This window comes from Sabethes cyaneus, chromosome 2 (genome assembly GCF_943734655.1).
Source record: "Sabethes cyaneus chromosome 2, idSabCyanKW18_F2, whole genome shotgun sequence".
NCBI lineage: Eukaryota > Metazoa > Arthropoda > Insecta > Diptera > Culicidae > Sabethes > Sabethes cyaneus.
This window is the reverse complement of record NC_071354.1, coordinates 228,963,300-228,975,028: the sequence shown is the minus strand read 5'-3', so window position 1 is coordinate 228,975,028 and position 11,729 is coordinate 228,963,300. Positions and strand designations below refer to the sequence as shown.

General features: G+C 45.5%; 1 protein-coding gene across 1 annotated transcript; it reads left to right on the top strand.

Annotated features, from left to right (window-relative positions):
* Positions 1-5,896: 5,896 nt before the first annotated feature.
* Positions 5,897-11,413, top strand: LOC128736729 (mucin-5AC). Its single transcript, XM_053831215.1, has 4 exons — positions 5,897-9,544; positions 9,613-9,780; positions 9,847-10,220; positions 10,282-11,413. The coding sequence occupies exons 1-4, from the start codon at positions 5,897-5,899 to the stop codon at positions 11,411-11,413; spliced, it is 5,322 nt and encodes a 1,773-aa protein (XP_053687190.1).
* The last annotated feature ends 316 nt before the right edge of the window (positions 11,414-11,729 follow it).

Sequence of the window (11,729 nt, the reverse complement as noted above, 5' to 3'; positions counted from 1 at the left end):
TAACTCGAGAAGTAATTAAGCAAATGGAACCAAATTTGGCATGTGGGTGTTTTTGGAGACAAAAATTTTTTCTATGATGAATTGGGACCCCTCCCCACTTTAGGAAGGGGGGATCCTATACAAATGAAATACAAATTTCCTCATAACTGAAGAACTAATCAAGCAAATGGAACAAAATTTGGCATGTGAAAGTTTTTGAGGGCAAGAATATTTTCTATGGTGAATAAAGACCCCTCCCCACTTTAAGAGGGGGGCTCCTATATAAACGAAATACAAATTTCCTCATAACTCGAGAACTAATCAAGCAAATGGAACCAAATTTGGCATGTGAAAGTTTTCTAGGGCATGAATATTTTCTATGGTGAATTAGAACCCCTACCCACTTTAGGAGGGGGGGCTCCTATACAAATGAAATTCAAATTTCCTCATAACTCGAGAACTAATCAAGCAAATAGAACCAAATTTGGCATGTGGAGGTTACTGGAGGCAAAAAAATTTTCTATGATGAATTGGGACCCCTCCCCGTTTTAGGAGGGGGGGATCCTATACAAATAAAATACAAATTTCCTCATAACTGAAGAACTAATCAAGCAAATGGAACCAAATTTATCATGTGGGTGTTTTTGTAGGCAAGAATATTTTCTATGGTATATTTTCTATGGATTTCCCCACTTTAAGGGGGGGGGGGCTCCTATACAAATGAAAAACAAATTTCCTCATAACTCGAGAACTAATCAAGCAAATGGAACCAAATTTGACATGTAAGTGGTTTTGGACGCAAGATTTTTTTCTATGGTGAATTGAGACCCCTCTCTTCTTTAGAAAGCGAGTTATGGCCCCTCTCCTCTTTAAGAGGGTGGGCTTCCATACAAATGAAATGCAAATTTCCTCTTATCTCGAGAACTAATCAATCAAATGGAACCAAATTTGGCATGTGGGAGATTTTGGAGTCTTGAATTTATTTTACGATAGTTAGAGACCTCTCACCCCTGTGGTAGGGGGATATGGACTCTCATACAAATAAAACAGAAATTTTTGCGAAACTCAAAAACTAATCGAACTCGAGAAATTCGAGACTCTTCCATAAAACATTAGTCAATACAAGACCACAAAAACTATCTATAGTAACACTAGATCATTCAGGACGAGACGGTCGCGAGTGTTGCCGGTGACCCGCCGTCGGAAGCGCCTTCCACTGGGGGGCTTGCAAAACTCGAGATTGTGACAAAGATCATCCGAGATTCATGATTTATGTACAACACAGGTTAATTTGTGGCAATACGAAGTTTGTCGGGTCAGCTAGTTAAACAATTAAAACAAAGTGGGATACAGCTGTATTGAGACTAACCGGAAATGTTCCGGACTAAGTTATCGCTGTAGGAAATGGCCAGTATCGAACATGAACAAAAACTTATCTTGCGACACCTCATTTTACGCCAGAATTTAAAAACTAGTTCAATTGAAGTCAGATCAACTATCTAGAACCACGTTGGTTATATCTGGACAAATTCCGGAGACTTCTGGGAACACCCAGACATGTGGCCAGTTTCGTCTAAGAACAAAAATTCAGCAATCCTATGTACAGTAGAGATTTCTATAACGCGGATTTGTAGAACGCGGATTTCTATAGCGCGGGTACCATGATATTTCTATAACGCGGTTTTCCGCGTATAACAAATACACGTAGCATATGGATATTGAGTTAATTGGGGCTAAACTCGAATTTTGAGCGTTTTTGAACAGATATGACCATGGTGTCTTTTAAGAAGTTGTAGGGCATATAACAGTTGACTCTCTAAGTGATATACGGAAACCACAAAGTTACGGGTTGGCCTGCTGGAGATTCCGGAATATCCGTTGAAATTATCTTATTGGTAAAGTTGGTTAAAATTGGTAAAATATTTTTGAAGTAACTAAAGTCGGGTAATTGATAGGAATTAAAAACAAAGTAATAAATAAGCGACCTTAGAAAGCCATAAGGTGGTCCTCCGAAAAATTCAGAACATATCGTGAATATTTCGAGTGTAATTTGACTACACTAGAAGTATATTTCGACTATTTGTGACTCAATTTGGCCATTGGATGGTTTACCGGGAAAAAATTCAAAGCTTACCTGAAATTGGTCACTGGAAATGCAAATTTTTTTAATTTGTAACAGATCAAAATGAAATGGAATATCAGCAATCCTCAACTAAATAGGCCGCTCACGACACGACTCGACATAGCCGCCAAAACGTTCACTGGAAAATTAGGATTTGCCGTCAAAGTGAACAATAAGTGAAAATTCATGTTGAAGTCCGCGCTACAATTTGAAAAAGGTTTGTTATAAAACGTTCGCTGACAAATAAACGAGGTTATTTCGCCAGTTTGTTGAAATTTCCAATTTTGCTAGTGTAATTTGATAGATGTGGTATAGTAAACTGAACTTCCGGTAACATTTACTATACTTACAAATCTAATAGCAAATATATCAACTTTTGTATAAACTCTTCACCAAGTATTGTGCATTTCTGGGAAAATTTTAACAGAAATCTAACCATCGTAGTTAGCCATGGCCATTCCGAAATCCGCGTTGACGGTATTTAATATTTTTATGGGTTTTGCCTGAGAAAAAGTGAGAGAGAAGTGTTATTGCTTTTGTTTTCACCTTTTCCTGGACAATTCAGAATGGGGCTTCTTGTAAGAGCGAACAGGCTACGAAAACTTTGTTGCTTTCGTCAACGCGATGAATTTATATTCCCATTTCATATTGTTCAATTCGAGGTTGGATAAACATAATTCCGAACTCAAAGAACAATTTCGCTCGTTGACCACTTTTACGGATGTTCCGTATTTGTCGGAGAATCGCATGTTGGCTTTGGAATAGCACGTATTGTTTACTTTACTTATATTACGCCAAATAATAAGCCATAGGAACTTTAAAAAGAATTTTAAAGCTATGAGAAGACTTCACAGAAATGAAAATTTACCGGATGTTCCGGAAGCTCTGGAAGACCAAGAGGCGATTTTTTCTGTCTCACCAAGCATCTGTAAGATGGAAAAATATATACTTGACATCTTTCCCAAAGGAACCATGGTCGTGTTGATTCGAAATTTTGTAAAATTCAGGTATAGCCCCAATTAACTCAATTTCCATATGCTACGTGTACTTGTATAACGCGCTTCTTATAACGCGGTCCCAATTACCCGCGTTATACAAATATCGACTGTATAATAATTGACTCGATAAATGCCACATACATAACATTTTCGAATTTTGCTTGGCCGAGGTGTAAAGAAAAAGGGGTGCGGCGCAGACGCATAAACCATGAGACTGGGCTCTTGGCCAGAATACCCGACGAAACTATTTTAGTGGCCAAAACTATTTTAACTCGTCCTAGCTTCGGCTGAACATTAGCATTAGCATTAGCATATGTGGCTGCACACATCGTAGGTGGCTATATAATCGTCCGAACAACCGCAGGGGAAGTGGGTAGGAGTGTTAGTGTAGCATCCAGGGATGGTTCGATCACTTTGACTCAATTTTGATTCATTTGACACTACCGTCTCAGCCGAGCAAAATTTGACAAATTGATGTATGGGACATTTGTAGATAATAACTAGATCTACAATTTTGCTGAATAAAGTGTTGCTGTAACTTTTGTAGTTACGGCGCTACAATGCTAGTGCCTTTTTAGTAACTAAATGAACGTTCATTTAGTTACTAATGAGGTACTAGCATTGTAGCACCGTAACTACAAAAGATACAGCAACACTTTATTCAGCAAAATTGTAGATCTAGTTATTGTCTACAAATGTCCCATACATCAATTTGTCAAATTTTGCTCGGTTAGGACGCTACTGTCAAATGAATCAAAATTGAGTCAAAGTGATCGAACCATCCCTGGTAGCATCTACTTTTGAAAGTGCAGGGAACCCATAGTACCTTCATAGATGTTACAGGAAAACAGCGTATATCATGTTAGTAGGGCAAGGCAAACAATAAGGATCATGAGGAAAATTTATTCAATAATAAACTGTATATAGTATATATTGAGTATATATGCAAAAATAGAACAATCTCACCAGCAATCCGTCGCGTGAAATACAATTGCGTCATTTGAATTTCCATCAGTGCATCTAATATCCAATAATTAATTTAATTCTTTCCATATCCATGATATCCATGTGTATTATTTAAACTTGTTACGGCCAAAGTTTTAATCGTACAGTAGCACCTCCTGCTAAAACGAAACAAATAATTAAAATAACATATTAGACTTACCTGCTACCAAGGCCGGGTGGCTCAGCCGTCTGCGCAAAATCTTAGTTTTGAGACCTGGCATCTTGGAACCACGCAGCATCGCACCCCCTAGCTTGGCTACTCAATAGAGTATTACCGGGTACGGCCGCGGGGAGGCGCTAGGTAAGAGCTTGGGCTGGCAAAAGCCATATTGGTCGCTTTCTCGTTTGCCTTCCCCATTTCATACCCTTGTCCTAGCTACAGAGAAACTATGTTAACATAAATTGACGACATATTCCTTCCAAAAGAAACATGCGAACGAATGTGATACTTTTCTTCCCGACTATGGTCTATTTCGCGCAAATAAGGTTCAGAAAAACTATTTAGGTATAGATTGCTGAAAAAATATTAATTTTTTTACGTATTCATTCATTTAATCTTCGAATAACCTCCGGTTATTCATGTACCTGACAATGTTTTTTAACTTTTTTTTATTACTTGACTTTTAAGATGCTTATGTTTATGTTTATGGAACAATTTTATGAATTTTTCAACTAACTGCAGGAATTCAGCAAATTTTTCGATCGTGGTTCATTCCCTAATATTCTTGCTTTGAAGGAAAAAAAATCATATGTAAGGACGTATTTATGACTTAACACTTAGCAATTTTAATCATAAAATTCATCAGAAGATAACTAACAAATGACAATAACAATCACCGTTCACTGCTGCTGTTGGCCAGCAGAGATTATGAGCAGAAATCGGTTCAATAAGTAACTGGCTCGTGACCGATCACTGCTGCCCTTCTCTCCGCGTGCCTAGCAAATGACGTCACTCTCTCACAAGGAGCCCTTTCCCACAGACAGTTCGCGGCAACCTTCAAGCCGAAGCCGACGAATCCACAACCTGCCCCAACAACGTCTTTGTCGTCGTCGTCTGCACTGTATTATGATTTGTTACAAAAACACTTTCACTCCCACATTTGCGCGCCCTTTGCGGCCGGGACGGCGCGGCGGCGGGTCAATCGACGAAACCGGATCTTTCACCGATCGGAGATCGGTGCGGCACAGCCGCAAGGAAGTTTCGATCTGCTTCCTATAGGGCGGCGGCTCCCGAGAAAGGCTCCTTTCAAAATCTGTGTTGCCTAATCTTTGCGCCGAGCATCCAAAATCACTTTCGCGAGTGCACCGGCGACTGCCGATAGGAGAAATCGGCGAACATTTCTTTGGCCGCAGGGCTGCCTGCCTGCCACAGTTGCAGCACATAGTTTTAGCCATTTCAATCATGTGCATTTTCATTTTTCATGATCTACTTAATACGATTTAGCGGCGCTGCGCTGCCTCACGTGCTGCGGCTGCTGGGCCTGCTTGGCGGAGAAAATCAATGTGCATCAATGCCCATTTTCCCTTCGGTTGAAAGTAAGGGTTTTTTTTGCTGCTGCTGTTATTCAGAAATTAGTATGGCTATCGGTAAGAGGCAAGTTGGGAGAGAGAAAGACCATGCCGATGGCATGGTCTATTGAACGCGAAACATGTAAAAGTTGAACGAAAAGCAAAATAGTCGCGTGCACAAACAATAACTACGAGCAAAGCCGTAAATGATTAACACTCTTTTTTTCTATTTTTTTCTGTTTTTGTTTACATAGAGTATCAACCCCTTGCGGGTAGGGAGAGGATGGCGAGAGATGTCGCCAAAAGATGCTGGTATCCAGTGTTGGCTTTGGTACTGAACCTATCCTGCCTTCATGCTGGCGAGCGATGGTCACGCCAGCTGACGGAGTTTGGCGGCGTGCCAGGCAACGACTGGGTCCCCGTAGCTCAACCTTGCCCCAACTGTCGACCCGGAGATCGACAAGCCGGTGCCAAGGTGCTAAACTACTTCGATAACACCGCCTTTCTGGGCAACGACAACAGCGCCCAGCCTCAGCATCATCATTTGACCTTTGTGAATCAACCGTTTCCACAACCGGGCCAGTCAAGCCGAGTGGCTTTTCCGCCACCTCCGGTGGCTCAGCCTCTTCAGCAGGAATTTGAGTCTGTTTTTAACCAACCATTCGGAAGCCACCAGTCGTTTCTTCAGCAGTCTCCCTTCGGAGCGATACAGTCCGTCCAGAGGCACCCGGTGCCTGTCTACAACTCACAATCGTCAGTTAAAGATTCACTAGTCCAGGAGAAGCCATCCGTTGTTGAACAACAATCTCAGTTCCCGTTCCCACTGCAGCAGCAAACACCTGCGAACAATCTACGGCAAAATCAACCAGCGGGAGGTATTTCCCAAGAAGAGGTTCAACTGCTTTACGTGCCAGTGGAAACTTTGTACAACCAAAAGCCCGGACAACAGGAAACTGGTAGATTCAATGGCTTCCCTCAGCCGGTCAGTGCTTCGCTTATAAATGATTTCTATACAGCCGCCACGACAACACCAAAACCACGAACCACCAGCACTGTATTCACTACTAAAACAACGACGAAAGCACCCCAAGTCACTAAACCTAAGCCAAACCAGCCTCCGCTGGCGATGTTCATGTACAACGATGACAAACAGTCTAAGGTCACAATATCCGATGCTCTAGGTAATCTGAAAAATGTGAACCAAATTGCCGTGTTGGACAATCTCAGCAAGAACTTGCCCAAAGTGTTTATCGGTCCCTCGGGACTGGCTCCTCCTAAGGGATATTCCAAGTTCGAACTTCCGTATCTCTCCAGTATTGATCAGAGTCGGTTCGAAAGAAAGTTGAACGATCTTCCATTCTTTGTGGCACCCCTGAGCTACAAAACTCCCAACGGATTCTCGAAAATTCCTCTGCCAGCTCCTCACGTAGGATCGGTAATCGTACAGCAGGCAGCTAGCAGTCCAGTGAGCAACTACTACCGTCAACCCGACAACATAGAATACTACCAACCATCGACCTTGAAGTTCACTGAACCGACCACGAAACCTCCAATTACGCTACCGGCCAGCAAACCACAGTACGATTCGGATCACTATACTTCTCCAACGAGCAAACCCACCACCGACCGAACCAACTACAGCCGAGGAAACACGCAAATTCCTCAGGAAGTCTACCGACAACCACAGACTGACCGTGCACTTTATACACACTCACCGTTCAACAGCGTCAACAATCAGCCCAATCGACACATCGTCAACGAAGAATACTTCAATCTAGCCAAGACCAAGAAACCAGCCACTCAGAGTTCAACACCAAACTACACTCCGAAAACATACAAACCATTTGAGTTCAAACCTATTCCTGATCTTAAGATTCCTCTCTTTGGTAACGCGGAGGAACAACCACCAATCTTCACGACTCCGAAGCCAACAACGACAACCGAGCAACCGCACACGACCCGACAGGAAGAAATCCGCATGAAAGCACACTTCAAAGAGGAAAACTTCCGCGGCCGTCGTCCGTACACTGCACCGACCGTAGTCCCGCAGTACGAAACGGAGGAAATCACCGGACCCGTCGGAGCCGGTCACGAGGAGGAACATTTCGTTCACAAATTCCGACTGGTAGACTCGGTTCGTCCGCAAACTACGCAACCACCCAAGTCCGTGATCGACAATGGGTTCCTGGATTTCTTCTCGCAGGACAACCACGACACGCTGAAAACCGTTGTACCCGGTAACGGAGGAGGACATCAGATTGTTCGGAATAACTACTTCACTCCGAATAATAACAACAACAATGAGGAACTTCCGAAGCAGAAGTTTGTCAGCACTTACTACGTGCCGACAACGACTCCGTCGACTACCAGAACTACCACCACTACAACTGTTGCTCCGAAAACGACGCTCGATAATTTCTTCAAAGACTTCGAAGAGAAGAGTAACCGTTTTGCCTCCGATCGTCCACGATTTACCCAAAAGCAGGTTCAACCGGTGGAACAGAGCTACAATACGGAGTCCTTCCGGTACAACGACGAGTCGTACATCAATAAGTATCGTTACGAGACGAATACCAACAGTGAACCCCACTATCCAGTGGAAGTGGTAACCACTCAGGACCCAATTCGGTACGATACAACCAGTGAGGCCAGCTACGAAACCACCCCTTCCTCCAATAAGTCTTACAACATTCCTTCCGAACTGCCACCAATCAGCGCGAACCTTCCCGGTCTGGTTAACTCACTCATGGAAGACGAATGGTCACCTCAGAAGAACAACAACGAACAGCAGACGAATGTCCCAGCAAGCGGAACCACCCCAACGAAAGGTCACTTCAGAAAAACAAATTACCGAACTTCAACTCAACCACCGCCAACAGGGACACAAGAGCCGTACTATACGGAAGTCACCACACGGCGAAGCCGTGGAAGGCGCCCAACAAGCAGTACTACCCAAAGTGATTCTGCCGCACCAACCCGCTCTACTACGATCAACCGAAGCCGCTCGCGGTACGTTCCGTCCAGCGAAGAACGATCGGCCACACGAGGAAGAACCAGAACTCGTCTGAACAACAGTGGCTCCCGTGTCGTGAAAGAGGAGGAAAATCTCGACTACCAGCGAGATGTACTCAAACAGAACTATCCGGTAATTCGTACTTCGAACTCGCAAAGCACAACGACCACCTCGACGGCTGCACCACCCCCACCGCCGACGACCAGCAGCACCACAACAACCTATGCAACGACCATGCCGCTAACCTATCAACAAATCTACGAAGAACAAACCGAGCGTGTGAATCTTTACCCGATGACTCAAACCGAACACATTCCGGAAGTTCCGAACGTCGAGGAAGTCTCCATTCCCAAGAAAGAGTCGTCCACGTTCACCGAAAACTACGAAGCCGATCTAACGAGTCCCTTCATACCAACCACCATCCGGCAGTACGAACGTGACCAGCAAAACATCCAACCGGATGAAGAATCCATTCGTGTTTTACCGGTCAACCATCAACCGGCGGTTGAATCCCATCGTGAAGCGCCAGCTAAATCCGTAGAAATCCAACGCGATCAGTACAGTGCAGTGTACAACACCCGACGCCAACCACCGGTTCGAACGGAAGAACCAGCGACTACCACCCACCTCTACCAACCGGACGAGGATCAGGAGGTCCGCAAAGTAGAAATTACCCCAAGGCCACGCAGACCGCTATCGCGACAACCCGTCTACTCACCACGGACAACCACAGAACGAGTGACCACCGAACGTACTACAACGGAACCTTCGTCGAGGGGAGGCTCGTCACAGCGTCGGCCACCATTCATAAGACGTCCGGGACGTCCCACGTACACGACCACCACGGCGCCGACGACGACGTACTCGAGCCGAGGAACCGCTGGCGATGATGAACCGTCCTCGCAAGGATCAATTACCGTATGTGTTTTCAATCACGCGCCCTCATCGTTAGTCGTAAGATTAATTTGTTCCGGATTTTCTTGTAGGTGCGTCCAAAAACTCGCCACGACATCCTCCGCAACAGAACCCGTCGCCCTGTGACGACCACCCAGACGCCAGCTACAACCGCTTCTCCAGAGCCTTCGGTCACTAGAGGGTTCGCGAGAACCAAGGAGCTTCGAAGGGTGTCTCCCACTATTCGATCTAGACAAGAAGTAGCCTAGTAATCAACTTCCTCAATAAAAACAAATCTCATTTTCCGTTGTATTTTGTTTTTCTAGCAACAACAATCAGAAAAGCAGCAGACCGAAACGCAGACGACCCAGACGCCAAGATTCCGCATTCGCGAGCGAACTCGCTTCGGTCTCCAGCCACAGGAAAGTCAATGGTCCACCAAGCTGGCGTACAGCACCTTCCAACCGATCCAGAACGTAGAATCTCGAAGCAAAAACTTCGGCATTCGAGAGCACCATCCGATCGAACCGGAACCGGAGATCGTCACGGCCAGTCCCTACCGGCAAGCGGAGGAAGACGTTCAGTATGTGAATGTTTCAGCCAATCTGGCAGGAGCACCAACCGCACCGTCCGGTGTAATAACGAACGAAGTAGCCCTGAGCCAGCTGCCGCCGCAGGCGGAGGACTCCTCTGACGATAGGTAGATTGTTTCAAGGGGTGGGACACATTTATTAATTCTCTTTTGTTTCTCTTGTTTCCAGCAATGTGCCCTCATTCGCCGACCTACTGAACGATGTGATGAAAGAATACATCGACGACCGTCGGCAACCGCAAGCGGGAAGTAAAACCGTCGAAAACGAAGTCGTCATCAGTGACGATAACCCGCGGCCCGTCGAATCACTGCGTAAACTTAACAAGGAACGAAAACCCATTCACATACGGAGCGGGAACGGAATCAATTTCCGCAAACGAAGTCGCTCCCATGCGGTGGATTCATTCGAAACGGCTGAATCGCAACACATCAATACCCACGTATTCAACAGGGCTGGTTTTGAACCGCTGAAGAACATCGAAAAGGCCGAACTGAGAGGAAAAAACCTCCTTGATGAAGCCAAAGGAAGTGGCACGCCCACAACGCAAGAAAGTCCATCCGAAGACTCACAGAGTGCAGTGGAAGCCGACCTCCCGGAAACTACTCTCGCTCCGCTCCCAGAAACAACAACCTCAGCGTTTGTAGAAACCACATCCATCCCGGAAACAACCTCCATCCTCCCAACGGAAAGGGAACCCACCACCCAACCTCCAGCGATCGATACCAAATTCGGCGACGAAGAGCAAGCTTCCACCGAGCAGTTCTACGACGAGGAAGCCGAACCAGCGCAGGAGCTGCCCACCCCAATCACGAAGGACGCCACCAACCGGGGCATTTTTGCCGACGTAAAAAAGCAACTCTCCGACCTGTTCGCAATGGCCGAAACTGATCCGGACACGGAAGAACTGGAAGACGACGAACGCTTTTCGCCGTCTTTGACGGCACCGGCGGACCACCAGCAACAGTACCATGGCGCGGAACGCACCAGTACGGTCGAACCACCGACCGTGGACGCGATCACCTCCACAATCGCACCCGAGCTGCTGCTGGTGCCAAGCCAGCAGCCACCAGATCAAGAAGCGGCCGCTAACGACGACGATGACAACGACGACGGCGTTAACGACGCGACAGAACCGCCGTCGCCAACCAGTCCAGTTCAAGTTCAAGTTGCCATGGGCCCGGTGCCCATCCCGACCTCGACGTCCAACGGGATCACACACGAAACCGAAATCTGCTACCGGGGGCGGTGCATCAAGACGGACCAGAAAAAGCTGAAGAAGAGCAAGTTTAAACCAAATTAGCGTTGGTAACGTACTGTAGGCTTACTACATAAAACACACAAACACACACACACACTCAAAGCCACACACAGACAGAAGACCCCAGCTATCGCAAGGCATGTACGGAAGTTTGTTTAAAATTTTGAGCAGCGGTGTTCGCAGCGTAGATGGCATTGCGATATGCGGTCTTCGCCTATCACTTACTCTCTCTGTCTCTGTTTAGTAGATAGTGTTCTTTTTTGTAAAGAGAAAACGTGACGACTTATTTATTTGTAATATATAAGTGTAGAGGTTAACGAATAAAACGATGGAAAAACTTGCGTGCGTGATTGTAGAA

Excerpts from the sequence above, each read along its gene's own strand:
- LOC128736729 (XM_053831215.1), top strand. The coding sequence starts at position 5,897 with ATGGCGAGAGATGTCGCCAAAAGATGCTGGTATCCAGTGTTGGCTTTG. Across the intron at positions 9,545-9,612 it reads CCTCGCAAGGATCAATTACC|GTGCGTCCAAAAACTCGCCA; the intron begins GTATGTGTTTTC and ends ATTTTCTTGTAG. Across the intron at positions 10,221-10,281 it reads GAGGACTCCTCTGACGATAG|CAATGTGCCCTCATTCGCCG; the intron begins GTAGATTGTTTC and ends TCTTGTTTCCAG.